Source organism: Lissotriton vulgaris, chromosome 1_1 (assembly GCF_964263255.1).
Source record: "Lissotriton vulgaris chromosome 1_1, aLisVul1.2, whole genome shotgun sequence".
NCBI classification, from domain to species: domain Eukaryota; kingdom Metazoa; phylum Chordata; class Amphibia; order Caudata; family Salamandridae; genus Lissotriton; species Lissotriton vulgaris.
The window spans coordinates 835,135,761-835,154,558 of NC_141685.1; the positions used below are offsets into that span (position 1 = coordinate 835,135,761).

General features: G+C 46.3%; 1 protein-coding gene across 2 annotated transcripts in view; it reads right to left on the reverse strand.

Annotated features, from left to right (window-relative positions):
- The window catches only part of LOC147747976 (uncharacterized), a 152,967-nt gene that overhangs the window by 109,281 nt on the left and 24,888 nt on the right, over nucleotides 1-18,798 (reverse strand). For both annotated transcript variants that reach the window (XM_086957463.1, XM_086957454.1), the window contains exon 3: nucleotides 11,572-11,682. In XM_086957463.1, the coding sequence (XP_086813589.1) occupies nucleotides 11,572-11,682 (111 nt within the window). The remainder of the gene's footprint in view (nucleotides 1-11,571; nucleotides 11,683-18,798) is intronic.

The window sequence follows — 18,798 nt, forward strand, 5'->3', positions numbered from 1 at the left end:
TCCTTCCTTTGGCAGTAAGGCAACCACTGCAGGCCAATCCCCCAAGCAGCACTTCAGCTTGGGAATAGTCTCTCCTCAGTTTCTTCAGGTTCCTCTACTCAGTAAAGGTTTCTTCTTGCAGTCCAAAGTGATCTAATTTCATGGGATCAGGGTCCCAATATTTATACCCCACAATCCTTTGTTCTCTGAGGGGAGAGTGGCCTTTGCCCAGTCCAAATCAGTTCTGAAGCACTCTGTTTACCAGATTTCTCCTTTCCTTTCACAGTGCAGGGCATGCACATCAGACGCTCCATAGGACTGGACCACTTTGTTTACAGGACTCCTTCTCTTCTTTCAGTGTGCAGGGCAGAGACATCAGCCGCTCCCCAGGAGGTGAAGCCAGCATTGTGGAAGGTAGGCACAGCCCTATTCAAGGTTCAGGTGCAACTCCTCCCTCCCATCTAGATGCAGATCTCTCTATTCACCACCGGGTGACTCAGCCTGCTCCTGGAATTCCCCAGCCCAGTTATTCACAAAACCAGACATAGGAATACACAACCTAGCAGAGGCAGGTTTGAATGGTTAGACCAGCAAATACCTACTTTGTAAAAGTGGTATTTGCAAACATAGAATATTAAAACCAACTTCACTAAAAGATGTATTTTATTATTCTGAGTTCAAGCACACGAAACTCGAATTTCTAACATGTTCTTTGAGACAGTTAGGATTATAAAATGTAATAACTATAACAGCCCATTCTGGCTATAGAGAACAGGTAGCCTTGCAATAGTGAAAAACGAAAATGGCTGTAATTCACTATTAGGACATGTCACACACATCAGGGCTTGTCCTACCTTATACTTACAATGCACCCTGCCCTTGGGCCTACCATAGGGGTGACTGATATGAAGAAAAGGGAAGGTTTAGGGACTGGCAAGTGGGTGCACTCGCCCAGTCAGCATGACAGTACCAGACTGCGCGCAGGCTCTGCAATGGCAGACCTTAAACACATTTTTACAAGGCTGCTTCTGTGGGTGGCACAACCAGTGCTGCAGGCCCACCAGCAGCATTTGGATTTACACGCCCTGGGCACAGTGCACTAGACTAGGGTCTGACTAGTAAACCAAATAGCCAAACATGGAACCACTGATTAATACATCAATTTACAGTAGGAAGCACTTGCACTGTGGAACTGGATAGCAGTGGCACAGTGCCCAAAGCATCTAACACCAGCAAAAATACTTGAGGCAACAGCAAAAATGGAAGGGAGACCCACGCCAATGGTGGCAGGTCTAACACTCGTCATATTGTTTCTGAAGGGGTCTCTAGCATAAGAGACAATCTGTAACTTCCAACTACTTGAACTGAGGGAATTTGGGTGGGCAGAGGCAGGCCCATTAATTTACTTACTAACACTCTTCGAATTGTCCAATTATGCTGCACCCTGTTAGTGAAATGCTACTTGCCCTAAATTCTATAGTGTCTAGCCCTGATGCCTTCTACGATGCTGTGCTACATTGGGACTCAGACTTAGATTATTGGGGTGATATCTCTGCTGATGACCAATCAATGCAGCTTTCCAGATGACTCCTTCTGATTCCAGGAACCAAAATATTATTGGAAAACCGATTTACAGTGTCTGCCACATTTCCTAAGCAGCGCCTCATACAAGGAAGACTGAGAGGGGAGAGCTGTTTGCAGTACCACTCTCCAAATTTCACCTTTGCTGTAATTTCTAACAGATTCCACCTTTTGAAGACAATAATAAAATATTGCATAGAATGAAACAACACATGCAAATCAATTACAAGACACAGATAAGACCTGTTGAGTAATGCGGGTCGGGAGAGCTTACGTACAAATTTAAGTGGAGACTATATTTTATCATCTTTATGTTCTCCTACCCTTACTGAAAAGGTTCAACTACAGAGGAGGCTGGAGGCATAACAGAACTCTATTAAAATGGTTCCTCAAGTATATATTTTATAAACCACAAACAATAATGCCCCATAGAAGCGACATTCCATGAATAAGATGAAAAACGTGAGACAGAATGAAGTTAGGATACAGATAACAGTACATGATTTAAACAAGGATCCTAGCTAAGATGCGACTAAGGGTCGAAGAGGCTGAGTTGCGTGGGTAGGGAGGGGGAAGTTAAATAAGGAATAAGAAGAAACTTTATGCCGATTATAGTGTTATATTGGGTTTGAAACCGGAACACAGATTTGAAAAGTTGAATTTTAAGATACTCAGATAATTAATATGTGTGGAAAAAAGCTGTAGTTTCAAATTATGTACAGACTGGTTACAGGTCCTATGTTTCAACAAAATGACAATATATATATTTTTAAAACACCAACAAGACCAATTAGCTAGAGGAAGGGGTTGACTTTACACAAATTGTCTCGGCCTCTATACGGGAGTAAGTGGTTTTTCTAGCTACACGGGGAGCTTTAAATTGTCAATCTTTGAATCAGGCAGGGCCCAAGAGGAAACTTGGGACAATGAGCAATGTTAGTACTTCAGAGAGGCTCGAAGGTCATCTAGATGGAAGTTTCTATCCAGAGTCTGAAAATGTATAAGTCTGTCCAACCTTTGTTTAGTTTGAATATAAATGATCCCCCTAGGATGCCGCCCCAACTACTAATTAGAGCTGTCCTGTTGACCTCTGGCCAATCTCTGACCGGAGACTATTTATCCCTTATAAGTAGTGGCGGGAACTGCGGACCCTTAGAAGTAGGAGTATCTACTTCAAACGCCAAACAGAATTTCATACAAACTCTCTGCAATTTACTAGAACTTTTCAGATAGGGACAACAAACAGAATAACACCGTATGGTCAATTTCATTACCCGGTATGATATCATTGACCTGCAGGATGCCGGGCTATAGGAAAGGAATTCAGTAATTTAGATGGATTGCATTCTTCTTCGGTCCAAGCCACTGTTGCTACAGGGACTGACGATCCGCTGGCCGCCTAGTATAGTGTCAATTAACTTGACTTGCTTAAGCCAAATGCTGGAACTAGAACCCACTAACATCTTGGGTCTTGAACTTTAGTTCTGTAAACCTAATAAACTATTATAAAACAATGCCTGCGATAAATATTCAGGTCACCTAGTGCAATTCTCTCACGTTTTAGATCAAATGTTGGCACTTGTTATACTAGTGAGTCCATAAAGGTGGGTGCTGTCCAGCGATTGAGGTGCTTAATTTAACAGTTGATAGCCAAGGAAGATACAATATGTACAGAATTCTCTCTATACATTTGACAGGCTCAGCTGCACAAGCCACTTTTCTACAGCTCACCCTACCATTATGGGCAAAGTCCTGTAAAGCAAACTCACCATGTTACGGTCTCAGGACTTAAAACACTTTAATGTATTTGAGGTCCTGTACAAAACAGGAAGTGACTGCAAACTTTTAGTAATTAATCTCTGTTTCTGTGGTCAAACTGCTATCTCATTATAGCTTTCCCCTGGAAGGGACAATAGGCTTTAGATGTTATTTCTGAATATAGTTGACTAAGCTATTCACGGAGTTCATATGGCGAGAGGGAGGTGAGCAGTGACATTGACTGAATAGCCACACAAAGAATGCAACTAGAACCTACTGAGTTGACAGATTTACTCTTAATTTATTGGTGACAATTCCAGCCAACAGAAATGGGGTTCTTCCTCTCTTTGGACACTGCTTTTGACTACAATTCTAGATGGGGTATTCCCCATGTGTAGTTTTCCATTAATATCGGGGATCTATCCATTCATATCCAGAGAATGAGCATAGGGCCAGAGCTGGTATCTACCAATCTCCAAATTAGACAACACTGTTAAACGTTTGGGAAGTAGCTCATTAAGCAGATTACAAGAATGTGAGACAAGTGAGGAGAACTTTTGGGTGAACAATTGATTTTCCAGAAGGATGGAAACCATACATAGATCAATGTTTAAGCTTCTGTTTCCAGTGATTAGCTATCTAGTGGTTTAAATAAGGCGGGTACCATTGAAATTTATAGACCTGACTACTGTGTTAGACACAGCCGGGTCCCAGGGAATGAAAACGGCCCGAAAGGGGTGCTCTGTGCCCTACTCCCAATTTACATATACAACTGTGCCCCAAGGGATGGGGTCCCCGGAGCCAAAATCGGCCTGAGGGGAGAAACGTGCCCCCTCCTACTTCACTACATGCCCAGGCCCTGGGGTATGGGGTTCACAGGGCTGAAACAGCCCACGTAGTTGGGCCGAATGTATGACGCAACTACGCCATACATTACCACGCAGTAGGTTACAACGCGGACGTTACATCATCCGCGTTGTTACCACGCATGGCTTTACATCGCAAGTCGTTTCTATGACTTGCACTCGATGGTGCGCTGGACTTAGGAATAGTATAAATTACTATTCCTACTCCAGTTAGCGCAACAGCAGGGAAGGTGTTAGATTTCAAATCCAAAACATTCGCTGATGTTGCGCGCCATCTAGCGCAAGTCGTAGAAACGACTTGCCATGTAACGATGTAACGGCTGCGTTGTAACCTACCCTCGTGGTATTGATAGCGTTGTAAACGCTGTTTCCCAGGTGGGCCATGTGCCCCCTCCTCTTTCATTAGATGGCCGGACCCAGGAGATGGAGTCCCGGGGCCAAAATCCATCCTGGGAGGGGGGCATGTGCACCTCCCTCCCCCAAAATATACATATGTTTCCTCCTGGAGCCTGGCCCACCCATGGGGCTATATAAAACTATTTTCCATTTGCAGCAGATTCGTGAATACTCCACAAATTTGTGGCAAACATTTTTTAGAAAAATATTTTTGGCTCCTGTTGGGGTCCCTTTGGGACCCAACCATCAAGCCTAGTGGTCAGGGTGTTTCTATCATGTCCCCTTGTGTCTTTTTTTACGTTTTTCCAGGACTCTGACCGAGTCTAGAGTCCTAAGATAGCTGCAACCACATCCGGGTTGAGGTAGTGGCAGTCAATCAGATCTCAGTGTGAGATCTGTCGGTATCTGTGAAGCAGCCCCATCCCTCAATACACAAAGTTTTGAGCATTAATTGCTCAAAATCGACTGAACGGATTTACACCAAATCACATAAAGCACTCTTTCTGGACCTAGGTCTGGCTTTCTGCCAAATTTGGTGTAAATCCAGTCAGTGGTTTGGGCTGTAGCTGTGTCTATAGTTCCTATAGGAAAATGAATGGAGAAAATTTGTTTTGGGACCCCCCTTTTTACTCAGCCCCCCTCGACAGATCACCACAAAACTTTCCATGCACAAATTAGGGAAACGTTTCATGGAGATTAGTCAAACTGCACCGAAGTTTTTTTTGCAACACAAAACATGTATTTCCTATGGAAACACAATCCTAACTATAACTGCCTAGTGGTGACCGCCACTAGATAATAGATATATATAAACCAAAGGTAATGCTGTACTTAGGTGAACAGATCAGTAACAACATAACATTTATAGTTGCTTGAGATAACCATAACTACAACCGGTAACGTTCTGTGTTTTTGAAAGTTTAAAACGTTACGTTGGTAGTGAACACATCACCTAATTATAACATTATAAAAGTTGAATCCAGAGTACCACCAATTGTTAATACATGGTCTGTCGATCTGACAGGTCCATAGTCGTTACACCAAGTAATCCGCGCAGATTTGGAAGTAGCAGCTGCTTTGGGACTTGGAAGTATAGGCTTATCAGGGCTCGTTACAATGAACTTGACATAACAGCTTTGGCCTTCATTGATAACAGTGTATTGTTTTTTTCACACTCTCGAAACATCACTGGACATAACCATCGTGATTTGTAAAATAATTGAATCTCAATCATAGTTCTTGGGTCTTCAGGTAGAAGAAATCGATCACTGGTATTTATTGGATGCACTGCCAAACTATTTGCATTTAGCGAAGACCATTTGAGCCTTGAAACAGTCATTGAAAACGACAAAACACATGTCGGCTGTTTATAGTCCAGATTTTGCAGAGATTGAATACTCTAAGAAACATTAAAGTGTTTGGAACATTTAAAATCGTCTTGCGTCTTAATACATTGTGGACTGTAGTGAATTTGACTCTCATCTGTTTACTTGGTGTAAAGACTATGGGCCTGTCAGATCAACGGACCATGTATTAATAACTGGTAGTGCTCTGGATTATTATGGACTTTTATATTGTGTGTATTTGAAACTTTCTTTCTTTTATGTATTTAAGACTACTTTGGTGACAAAGTGTTATTTTATCCATTGAGCACACATTACTTTTTGCTTCATCTACACATTTCCTGAAACTGTGTTGTGCTAGCATCTAGCTTAGACCATTGTCACAATTTTTCGTCTTAGTGTAATTATAACATTACTTTAACCTCTGTTCCTTTCAGTGAATTTCCATTTTTTTTTAACACAAAATAATATTTTATTACCAAACATAAATCCAACTTCCCACCATGCACCGCCAAAGCTCAGCTGCACTGTCTATTCTGCGGCCAGGCTCTGTGGCAAACTCTCCTGAAGGCAGCCAACCCTATGTTGTGCAGGGCATTCGACCGTGTGTGCCAGAGGATTAGCCACAGGGTCTGCAGCCATTCCTTCTCAGACAGCCAACCCCAAGCTGTGCACAGTCTTCGGCCGTCCGCGGATTGAGCCTTTGTCACATGACGTAAGTTTGACCTTTGGGCCCAGGGGACCTCCTCCCCTGGGGCCAAATACAATTAAAGAGAGGAGGGGGCATGCAGCCCCTCCCAAAGCCTTCTTGTGTTCCATGGATCCTATCCCATGGGCCCAAATATAGTTTTTTTTTTAAACGAGAGAGGGTGCCAGGCAGTCCCCCTCCCGAGCCTTATTAGGCCCTGAGGGCCCCATCCTCCAGGGCCGTTATTTTTAAAGGGTTGGGGGCCACATTACCCCACCTCCCTGAGCCTCACCAGTGCTGGGGATCCCATCCCTCAGGGTTGTATCTCTTTTAAAGGGGAGGGCGACCACATGGCTCCCCTCTGCAAATATATTATGGCCCCAGAACCCCATCCTCTGTGGTCTGCATTATTTCAAGGCGGTTGCCCTAGTGCCCATCCAGGACTTCCACCATATACACAGTGAGGGCGCAGGGAGGTCCGTGGCACGAGCTGGTTCACCGCATGCAGCAGGAGCCAGCATTGTTCTCACCGGAGGGATCAACTATTTATTCTACTGCCACCATCTGACGGATCATTCTCCATCTGACAGATCACCCCGAAACTTTCCATGTACAAACCAGTCAATAAGTAACACGGATTTTAAAACGTGCGACGTGCCCCCTCCCTTTATAAAATGACACTGGGCCCCAATGAATTGGGTCCCTGGGGACAAAATTGGCCCGAGGAGGTGACCGAGTGCCAGTTCCCCTTTATTTATGAGTGTGGCCCTGTGAGGGTTGGCCACACAATCCCTGCTCCCTCTCAAATTAATGCCTGGCACGGGGGATGGGGTTCCCGAGACCGAAAACGACCCACGTGGCCCCCTCTCCCTCAAAAGAGCACCGGATGTCATAAGTGATGTTGTTAATGATGTCATAGAACATGTCATGAGGGATGTCATATGTGAGGTCATAAGCAGTGCATGGAATGGGTGCTAGGGAGGATCTTCTGCCCTGATTATGCTAGATTTAAGTGCCGCTTTTGACACCATTTCTCATGAGATCTTGCTGCTTGGTCTTCAGGAGATAGGCATTGGTGGAGCAGCACTGACTTGGTTCACTTCTTGTTTAACTGATAGATCCTTTCAGGTCATTTCCTCTCCCTATTAGTCTAAGACTCAAATGCTACGTTATGGTGTCCTCCAGGGCTCTGCATTGAGTCCACCTCTATTTAAAATCTACATTCTCCCATTAGACCAGGTGGCAAAATCATGCAACATCACACTGGTATCCTATGCTGAAGATACGCAGCTGTTAATCTCTTTCTCTAATAATTCCACACAGAATGTAGCCAAATTCCTAGAGGACATGGCGGGCATTGCCAAGTGGATGGCAGCCAACTGTCTTCAGCTAAACACCAGCAAATCCGAAATTCTTCTCTTAGGGAGAGACTCTCTTCTATAGGGAGATCATTAGTGGCCTCCCGCATTATGTTCACCTCCGCATCCCAAAATGGTGGTAAAGAATTTGGGTGCTTGGGTCGATAATGCTTTGTCTTTTGAAGCCCAAGCAAGATCGGTAGTAGGTGTCTGCTTTGGACTCCTAATAAGTGTTAAAACCCATTTTGGCATTCTCTGACTCCCACACTCACCAGATGATTATCTAGTCCACTATACTTTCTTGGCTGGATTACTGCAATTTTTGTTTTTGAGGTTCCAACAAGACAGTGATCAAAAGGCTTCAAATAGCCCAGAATGTTGTGGCACAAATTCCATTCACCCTTCCTAAGGTCTGTTCAATCTCTGGCTTCATCCATAGGTTGCACTGGCTCCCGGTGGATCAGAGAATCCTCTTCAAGACCCTAATCATTACTCATAAAATTCTCACTCATCAGGGTCCTCCTACTTTAGCCTATCTCCTCCATCCTCATGTCCCCTACCGAGCCTTGTGCTCTGCTAAGTTACATTTAGCCTAGGTCCCTTGGGTGAGAAGAGAAAGGGCAGGAGGCTGCTCCTTCTCTGCGAAAGCTCCCGCCTGTGGAATACTCTGCCTCTGAACATTTGGACCACTCAGAATCACTGGTCTTTCAGAAGAGTCATGAAGACCTTGCTAGTCTCCATTTAACCTCTGTTCCTTCACCGAGTTCCCTCTCAAAGCTAGCGCTGGGACGCCCCGTTGCTGGGGCATTATAGATTGAAGTAGGTGTAAAGCGCACTCTGGTTTCAGGAATTTTTTAGTACGTTCTGATGATATGTGTGCTATGTTAGATTTATGCCTACTGTGCGTATGTTACAACAGAAAAATGTGACCAAGCCCCTAATCAGGCGACTTGGACTCTAACATGCAACAACAGAAAATAGATTGATTGATATATATTTAATAACAGTTTGTCAGTTTGCTAACTGCATTCTTTGTGTCATTTAAAGTTCAACATAAAACTGCATAAATAAATACATTTAGAAATCATCTAAATATATAATGCAAATACAATTTGTGAAAAATTCAGATTCGAACAATTTCAATCATTATGCGATTCCAACCCAATGCATTTCAAGACCTAGGGCCAGATGTAGGTAAATCTAATTTACCGACTCATAAATACCGAATCATACCGAATCGGTATTTATGAATCGGTAAATTAGAAGGAGGGAGATGTAGGTAATTTTTTATTTTGAATTACAGAATCTGTAAGATTCGGTATTTACCAATTCGGTAAATACCGAATCGGTATTCCCCTTTGATTCCTATGGGCTTTGGAGCCCATAGGAATCAATAGGAAATACTGATTCGCTATTTACCGAATCGGTAAATACCGAATCCAGCAAGGGTGCAGCGGGTGTCACTTTGACACCCTCTAGCACCCCAAGTGCAGGCTTGTGTGCCATGTGGCACACATACATGCCCTAAGGGAATGTCTGTGTGTCACATGGCACAGGTGTGCATGCACAGATGTGCATGCACACCTGAATTCGGTATTTTAACAACCCAATAGGATTGGGTGGTAAAATACCGACACTTAAGGGCCTGTGGCACTCTGTGGAGTGCCACCTACATCTTGATTTACCGAATTCAGTAAAATTACCGATTCGGTATTTTACAGAATCGGTAAATTTACTGATTCAGTGAATTTACCGATTCTGTAAAATAATGGCCCCTACATCTCAATCACCAATTACCGGTCGTTAACGGCCGAATTCGGCCGTTACCAACCGGTAAAGGATTGAAAGCCTGAAGTGTATTTTTAGAGTTCAAATCTGGAACGTAGTGTGTTCAGCTACACAGCTTCAAAGGAAGGTGAATTTGATGAAGGAATCCATCTAATCAATTAATCAATCAAACAACTTTCATTTGAATAGCGTGGTTAATCTCCCATGAGCAAATCAATGCGCTGGGTTCTTGCTGGTATTAGTCCAAGAGCCAGGTCTTGAGTTCTTTTATGAATTCAGGGAGAGGATGAGGTACGGAGGTGCAGGGGGAGGTCATTCCAGGACTTGGCAGCGAGGTAGGAGAAGGAGCATCCTCCACTGTTGCTTTTGAGTGTGAGCAAGAGCAAGTCATTCCACGAGGTGTGGTTCCCAAATATCAGCACTTCTGTCTTGCCCGTGCTGATCTCCAGGCAGCTGGTCTTCATCCAGTCGACGAAGCTCGTTATGCAGTTGTGGAAGTTGGTCCTAGTGGAGGAGGGGTCTTCAGAGAGCAAGAGGATGAGCTGGGTGTCGCCTGCTTAGGATATGATATTGAGGTCATGGGCTCCGACGATGTTGGCTAGGGGCGTCATGCACGTGTTGAACAAGGCGGCCTGAGCGATGAGCGTGAAGTCTAAGGCCCTCCTACTGCTGTGCCCTCAATGATGGGCCTATGGTGCTTCCTAAGTCCAAGAGTCAAAAGTTCTATTTTTGCTTGTCTGTTCACTGCTTCAGTCTACATAACTGTATATGGTGTGGGTGGTCTTACATGCCCTTCTTTGTCTTTGTAAGTGTATGCTCAGTTTATTATTCTGTAACGTGCTGTAAGAGCGGCCAATAAATTGGATTCCTTGTGACTAGTCAGAGGGAGGTGATTCCAGTGAGCAGCAGTTGCTACATACAGCGAATTCTCTCGCCCTAATTCTTTGTTTGACTTTTGGAACCTGTGGTAAAAATTGAACATTAGAACTTAGAGAACACAATGGGTGGTGCCACCTATATTGTGCAGTTAATGGTGTTTGCCTTTGAATGGTCAGTGCTTTGTGTGCTAAGCATGTGGACTTAAATACGATCCATTTCTTACTCTGAAGCCAATGTAACGTAGCTAGGGCCGGAGTATTTTGACTGCGCCTGGATAAACTCAGTAGCATCTGAGCTGCATGTTCTGAACCAGCTGGATTCTGTGCAAAAAACACTGAGGTAACTTCACATAAACTGAATTACAGTAATCAACACTTGAAGATATAAAAGCATTCATGATCAGAATCCTGTGTGAAAAGGAGAAAAGATGGAGAAGCCTCTTCAAGACACAGAGATGGTAAAAACACAATATGATAATTGCACTGACCTGCTGTGTCAAGTTCAGCTCTAAATTAACCCACTGATTTTTCACAAAGTAGAAAGGTTTAGGCTGAACATCCTTTGAGTGTGACATGAAAAGGTATTGCCATAAAAGCGTGCTCAATACTCCAGTCCCAGTCCGTAAGCCAAGCTTTAATTCCTGTGGTTAAGAATGTGTCATCTGTGTTAGTGTGCGTACTGCTTCAGTCTTAACACCATGCGCGCTAGCGGAATTCTGCTCTCATGCTGAGATTTTTAAAAACGCACTTTACGTGACGAGCTGGGCTCGTCATCAGCGTGCGAGGAGGCTACGCCATGACGAGCCCAGCTCGTCATCAGCGTGGAAGGGGTTAAAGAAGGGATGAACTTAATGTGCTGACCATACGTGGAAATGCCATTATGAAAGTGAAAAAAGCTGTCAATGTTGGGTTACACCTAGTGCGTTTCTCACTTACCTGGGAAACTATTAACACTGAGTCTTCTCTTAGACTCCAGACTGTCCCTAGGGAGCAACTGCTGCTCTCCTTTCACTCTCAATGAAAAGACACTGGTGGCAATAAGAGGACCTGTTAATAAAATAAAACAAAGTAATACATCTATTAGAAGTCAGTATTAAAAATGAAGGACGTTCAACTTTTTTGACACTTGGTTCACATTCAAAGACAGAGCTGAAGTCCAGCAAGCAATTGTGGTTCAATCGCAGAAACCCCAGGAGTGAGAATGTAAGATATGCTCTCAGGACCAGAAATAACTTTGGAGACTTCTCCACAACCCATGTTCAAACTAGGATTAGATGCATTTTACGGGCACAAATCGGAATGGTATTCCCCAATAAAATCAGAAAGGTAGATAATTATAACAACCAATACATTCTGCACAATTAATGAGGTTGAAAGTGATGATGGAGTGTGCAACAGTGCAGTGCTGAGTGATGTTAATACATACACTGAAGCAAATGGCTTTCTGTAACAAGCAGTTAAAAAATTCCTCCAACTTCTCAACAGAAGTTCAGATGGCTAATCGGCCAGGCTAGATGGTTTGGGCAAGTTACAAAGCTCTACGCTAGCTGATCAATGGCTCCAAGAGCCCAAGAAGTGAAATCAACCCACAAGGAATAAAAAAAATAAGTAACAATACTAATGGACCACTGTATACAAGGCACAAATGCACACATTTTTTTTACCTCTCTCTCTCGGATATTCGGTTAGGCTCCCTTTCTATGGCTTATTACCTCCCATCAAACTGTCGGTTCTCGTCTCCCGTAGTCTGCTAGAAGGACTTGACTAACCTCCCCACCCATCTCAACATCGTTCACGACTCTCAGACTTACCCCTTTGTTCTTGTGATCTTCGTGTCCATGCACATTCTTTCCTGGAAAGTCAGTGGTCTTACAAATTACATTAAGCATAAAAAAGTGCTCTCCTATCTCAATTCCAAATGCGCAGTCATAGCTCTTCTCCATGAAACCCACCTCACTGAGACAGAAGCTGAGAAAGCGATACACAGTTGTCATCCTCTGCGAGCGCCAGATGACTTTCACCATTCGCATGTCAGGTTTGTCAGAGGCCGCTCGTAACGCAACCATCTTCGCACGTTAGCTCATGCGGACTGGTTAGCAGCGGAACTTCCTAAAGAGGATTTGGCACTGTCGTTGGGTGCCAAGAAGGCCTTTGACAGGAAAGAATGGGACTACCGGTTTGCCATGTTTCGGAGATTCGGCCTTGGTGATGACTTCATCTCCATGGCGAGATGGCTCTACGACTACCTCTTGGCACAGGTCAATTGTGGGGGATATCTTTCTGACCCCCTCATGGTCCGTAGGAGTACCTGTCAGGGTGTCCACTCTCCCCTCGGCTATTTCTTCTCGAAACTGAACCTTAAGTGGCATCCCTGTGCCAATCGGATTGGATCATAGGTATTCCTATGCCAGGTGTCCCTCGATACTGTATCTATATGCAGATGACATCTTATTCACCTTAACGGCCGTATTCACCTACATTCTGGCAATGCTGGAGGTCACTGACGCTTTTGTGGCAATATCCGGCTGTAAGGTGAACTAGGGAAAGAACGAGGTCTTGCCGCTGTCACGGATCACCACATGCAACACTATCGCCTTTTACCCATTCCAGTGGAAGAATTCCCACCTCAAATATCTGGCCATTCTAGTTAACAGGGGCTTGAAGCGCATGGTGGCGGATAACCTGGACCCACTTATGGAGCAAATGCAATTTTCGTGAAGTGGTCTCACCTGAATCTCTCACTCTGGGAATGGTCTCAAGTGGTTAAAACGGGTACCCTCCCCCAATTGACGTACGTGTTGAGCACGCTTCCCAATTAAAACTCCTCTCGACCCTCCGTCAGCTAGACAAGACCATTAAGGCCTTCATCTGGGATTCAGTGAAACCTCCCCTGGCAATTCAAAAGCTTATCGCTCATAGATCAGCAGGGGGAACGGGCCTGCCTTCTGTGGCGCATTACTGTCTAGCCCTCTAATGGCACTATATAAGTACATTCATCCCTGGGTCCAAGATACCCCATTATGGGTTGCTATCGAATGCCGACTTTAGTAGGCCTAATTTTGACTACATGCTCTCTATCTTCCCACCCCCGCCGCGCCCCCCCAAACCCATGCATGCTGAAAGCCATGTATGCTGCCTAGATGAGGGCTCATAAGCGCCTTATGGTGGATGTGCATCTCCATGACAAAGCTCCCCTTTGGAACAATACGGGTATCCACATAAGGAAGCCATACTTGATTGGAGCCCTTGGCGCAGAGTTTGAATCCTGACTATTACACACTTAATCTCTAAAGGCGAACTCAAGTCCTAAGATGCTATGGGACAAATTTGGCCAGCTGCAAACAAATATACCTCTTTTTAACAAATTGTTTTCCCGCCGGGAATTACAACTTGGTCGTTACAACGACCACGTTGTAACCACACATACCATTACTACGCAAGTCATAACAACGACTTGAGGAGGGGGGACGCTGGATGTTGGAATAGTATGATTTACGATTCCAACTCCAGTCTGTGCAGACAGTAGGGAAGCTGTTGGATTTTAAATCCAACACCCTCTGCCCCTTCCGCAAGTCGTTGTTACGACTTGCGCAGTAATGGTATGCGTGGTTACAACGCGGTCGTTGTACCAACTGCATTGTAATTCCCTGCGGGGAAAATGTTTTGTGGTAAACATTGGTTATCGCTGCATACACAACAGTGGTGCTATACACAGCTACACCATTGCCTGCAAACCAAACTGGGTTCCCAACCCTACACCATCCCCTGTTCCCCAGTGCTCTCTTAACTTAATACTGGGGACAGCTTCAAAGTGTGATGTCTGGATTTTACAACCTCCCGATTCACCACTTCTACTCCCAGCAACAATGGCTAACCTCAGGATGATCTGGCAAACCCACCTGCCGACTGAATATAATGAGAAGGACTGTCAGAACTTTTGGAGGCCCTGGAATGGGGAGTTCAGTAGGCATGGATGAAGCTCAGTCTTTTAAGATCCTTCAGGGCTGGCACAGGACCCCTGCACGGCTTCAGGTTGCATAGTTGCTTCCTCACTCTGCCTACTGGCAATGCCATCACGCGCCTTGTGACATTGTTCATATCTTAATGGATGTACTGTCATCTGCCCCTTCTAAACAGCAGTGGGGTCTACGCTCCAGTTATCTATAGATTTGCCCCTGCCACTCCCGGACCCCATATATTCCTCAATGACCTATCAGACCTTTCCGAGATGATCCGCAATGCCCGTTGCTTGCTTGTCACTGCCTTTTCAGATGCCAAGATTTGTATTCTGCGACACTGCCGTTCTCCACAATTGCTGTTTCATGAATAATGGCTTGCGGAGATGTACAAGATCGCACCCTACGAAAAGGACATTTACAATTTAATGGATAAAGCATATATTTTGCTACTATATCAGTTATGATGTGAGACGCATCACAAATTACCTGTACGTTGATTGAATGATATGATTTTCTGTTCTGATACACGTACTCATTAGCAGAGGGGGGTCAGATTGCAATATGTGTCCCATTGACATGTGGGAATTGGGCCATCGGATAGAAATCCATCTTGGTCTTATGCAGTTCCATTTGCGTGCTGGGAAACCGGATACAATGGTGCATTCTTTGAAGCATGGCATCCAGGAAGGTGTTGAAGAAGCATGACAGGCAAGTTTGTGAGACACCTCCAGCTACAGCTATCACCCCGTGGTAACTACCTGATGCAAGTAGCTGCAGGGCACTAAAGACCTGCGCATGTGGTGGATTTGCGTGCGCCCTGCGTGTCTGATGCTCCAGGATTGGGTGCAGGTCACGTATCGGGTCTAGGATGGTAGTGGACTGTAGCCTGTACATCTCATGTATTTCTTCTTCTGTGAGTTGGGAAAGGGTGATGCGCCTCTGTATATGCACTTCTGTTGCCTCCACATCCTCTGTGCTGCTGCTTGCATCCGCATCCGCCTTGCAATGACTTAGAGGGCTGGAATTGTGTTGAAACTGATACACTCTGGGGCTATTTATGTGCAGTGCACCTGGTTACCACCTGCTTTGAGTTGGTGGTAATTTGCGACTCGCAAATAGCAATTTTACCAGAAATCGCTATTTGCGATTTTTCATACATTTCTTTGCGATTTTATTTTTGCGATTTTGCAATATGAGAGGCGCCTCACCATACTGGCCTGTGTGCCTTGAGTTGCCCAGCGTGGCATCTCCCCTAAAGTCATTAAATGCTAACACACCAGATTTGTTAAATACTTACATTATGAGGGAAGGGCTTGGAAATCACAATGTGAAATTAAACAGTGCAGGTCAGACTGGAAGGGAAACAATTCCTGAGAAATCGCGTGGCAACAGGTGCGCAACACCCATTGGGCAGAACGGGCTGCGTCCTTCCTCCCCCCTGACCCCCCCCTTGTCAAATGCCATCAGAAGGGCTGCCTGTGCTGGAGTTGGTGCCTGCCAGCCTGACCTTCAAGTAGGGTGCCCAACCGTCCGTAAATTTCACGGACCATCCCCGATTTGGATCTCACGTCTGTTATCTGTGAGGATCCCTTTAGTTGACGCCTTTTGTCTGTATTTTGGGCACTGGGGAACAGCACTGTTCCCCTGCATGAAGCCTCAGCTCCTTGCCGTTCAGCAGTGACCTACTTGTGCCCGCGGGCGCCGCTTGCCGGCGAGGGCGATTTGCGACCCCATAGGATTGGGCGCCCGCCGGTGCCAATCGCCCCTGAGACAGCCCGGAATTGCATGGGATATTGGCACCGCTTTCACGCTCCATCCTCACATGGGCTGCCTCACTGCTCATGTCTGGGGGCACAAGAACAAGAACTGGTGCAGGGTCATGTTCTTCCCGGACTACACTATTCAAGTACAGCGACAAAGACACTCCTTCCTGGCTGTTAAACGACGACTCCGTCAACTGGACCTGAAGTACTCTCTTCTCTTCCCCGCGCGCCTGAGAGTGGTGGCGCAGGACAAAACACACTTCTTTGCCACCCCAGAAGAGGTTGAGGCCTGGCTGGATGCAGGGATGATCGCGAGCTCCCAGCCGACGCTGTCATCCTCACCTCCACCGAGGTTCAGAGGGTCCCGAAGACACCGTAGGAACAGGTCGACACGAACGGGGAGGCTGCGTGTGGCGGCGGAGATCGGACCCCCGGCGGACCTGACCCACAGTGAACAACAGGACGCCCATCCGGAGGGTGGTGGAACTCAGCGGATCCCTGGACGAAGATGCAGCGTTGGAGGACAGCCCACGTGCGCTTCCTAGTGACGATGAACACATCTACGGGTTGCCTGATTCGCAAATGTCCATGGAGCCCCCTGAGGTAACCACACAAACGGCTGATTTGATCCATTGACTGCGACATTGGCCCTTTTCAAGTGCTCCTTTGACACGGGGAGATTTCTTGAGCCACTGCTGACCCGGTCATTGTGGAACACTCCGGCACGGCAATGACCGGATGACGGCTGTGATCTCCACAATGCGTCACCGCTGAGTTGCGCAGTAAGTACTGTTGTGATACCTGGGAACATCATGATGTGGAGGAGTGGTCCTATGATTGGGCGTGCCTGGCAGAGTTGGTCCCTCCTTGGACACGGGGGACGGGGCAAGAGAGGGCCCCACTGTCCGGTGGGGTCCGGACATTGAACATTTAACTTTGCAGCCCAGGGGTTCCTGGTCAGTAACTGTGTGTACATTTCCTTTGGCCGATCTGACACGCCTGAGCGAGGGAACGCCCCCCCTCGGCTCGAGTGGTGGGAGTACTCATGGCGACCGCGCCGAGTGCATGGCTTCCCCCCTGAATTCAGATGTTCATTGCCTCATTAGAGAGTTTGGACGATGGCATGTTCCGCTATCGCCCTTTTGGTATTCATTGTTTGTATTCCCTTTTGCCTTTTGCGTTGGGTGGTCTGCTGTCCATCATTTTTGCTACATGCACTTTATCAGGGTGCTCGCTATCCTATTCCCCATGACATGGAAGATGTGGCCAGGGGGGGCGCTGGATCGATTGCTAATTGCGAGTAGGTGGGAGGGTGGAGATGGGGTGACACTCAGGAAGCGAAATGTCGGAGATTAAAATCTGTACATGGAATGTACGCGGCATGCATACGCCAGCGCGCAGATATCAGATATACTCATACCTACGACGCCACCACATACACATAGCTCTATTACGAGAAAAACATTTGGCTGGGGGGGAAATACAGCGACTACACCGTAGGTGGCGAGGGCAGCTGTTTGCAACGGGGTACTCAGCTTACGCCAGCGGGCGCTCCTTTGGGTGAGACCAAGGGACCCCGCTTGCGGTTACCCACTTCCAGGTAGACCCGGAAGGCAGGTATGTAGTAGTACACGGCAGACTGGATGGGCAATCAATTGTCCTCGCATCACTATATGCACCTAACACCGATCAGGGCAGTTTCTTTACACAGATGTCCACGGTGTTGGCGCCCTGGCACGGCACCCCTTTGGTACTGGGGAGGGGATTATAACTGCGTACTAGACATTGGCCTTGATCGCTCCTTCCCGCCTCTTGCTGGGGCTCCGGCCCATGGAGCCATGAGGGCACTAAAGGCCTGGCCCACGCACTGGGACTTACATGACACATGGCGGTGTCGTAATCCACAAGCTAGGGTATACTCGTACTATTCAGGTGCGCATGCACTACACGTTAGGCTGGATAGATATATGCTGTCGAGAGACCGACTCTCCCACGTGTCAGACACCGACTACATGGGTGGCACCCACTCTGACCATAACTCTCATATCCTAGACTTAACATGGGAGCGCCCGCACCCGCCAGTACCCACCTGGAGATTCCAGCCTGATCTATTGCTAGACACAGCATCCACGCCGCAAATTGAATGGGATGCTTTTAAAGTTGTCACTAGGGGTCATTGTCTGGGCGCACAGGCAAGCATGCGGAAGCAGCTGGAGGGGGTGCTGACGCACGTAGAGACTGACCTACTTAGAAGGGAACAGGCGGCGGAGAGCGGTGATGATGAGACGCTATTGGAGGCCCGAACAGAACATGCGAGTTTATTAGCTAGACTGAAGCATCTGAACTATGCAGCCCACTCCGCACGTACTCACCATCTTGGGGACAAGCCAGGCAAATTGCTGGCACATCTGGTCAAGCAAGATAATATGACAACACCTGTG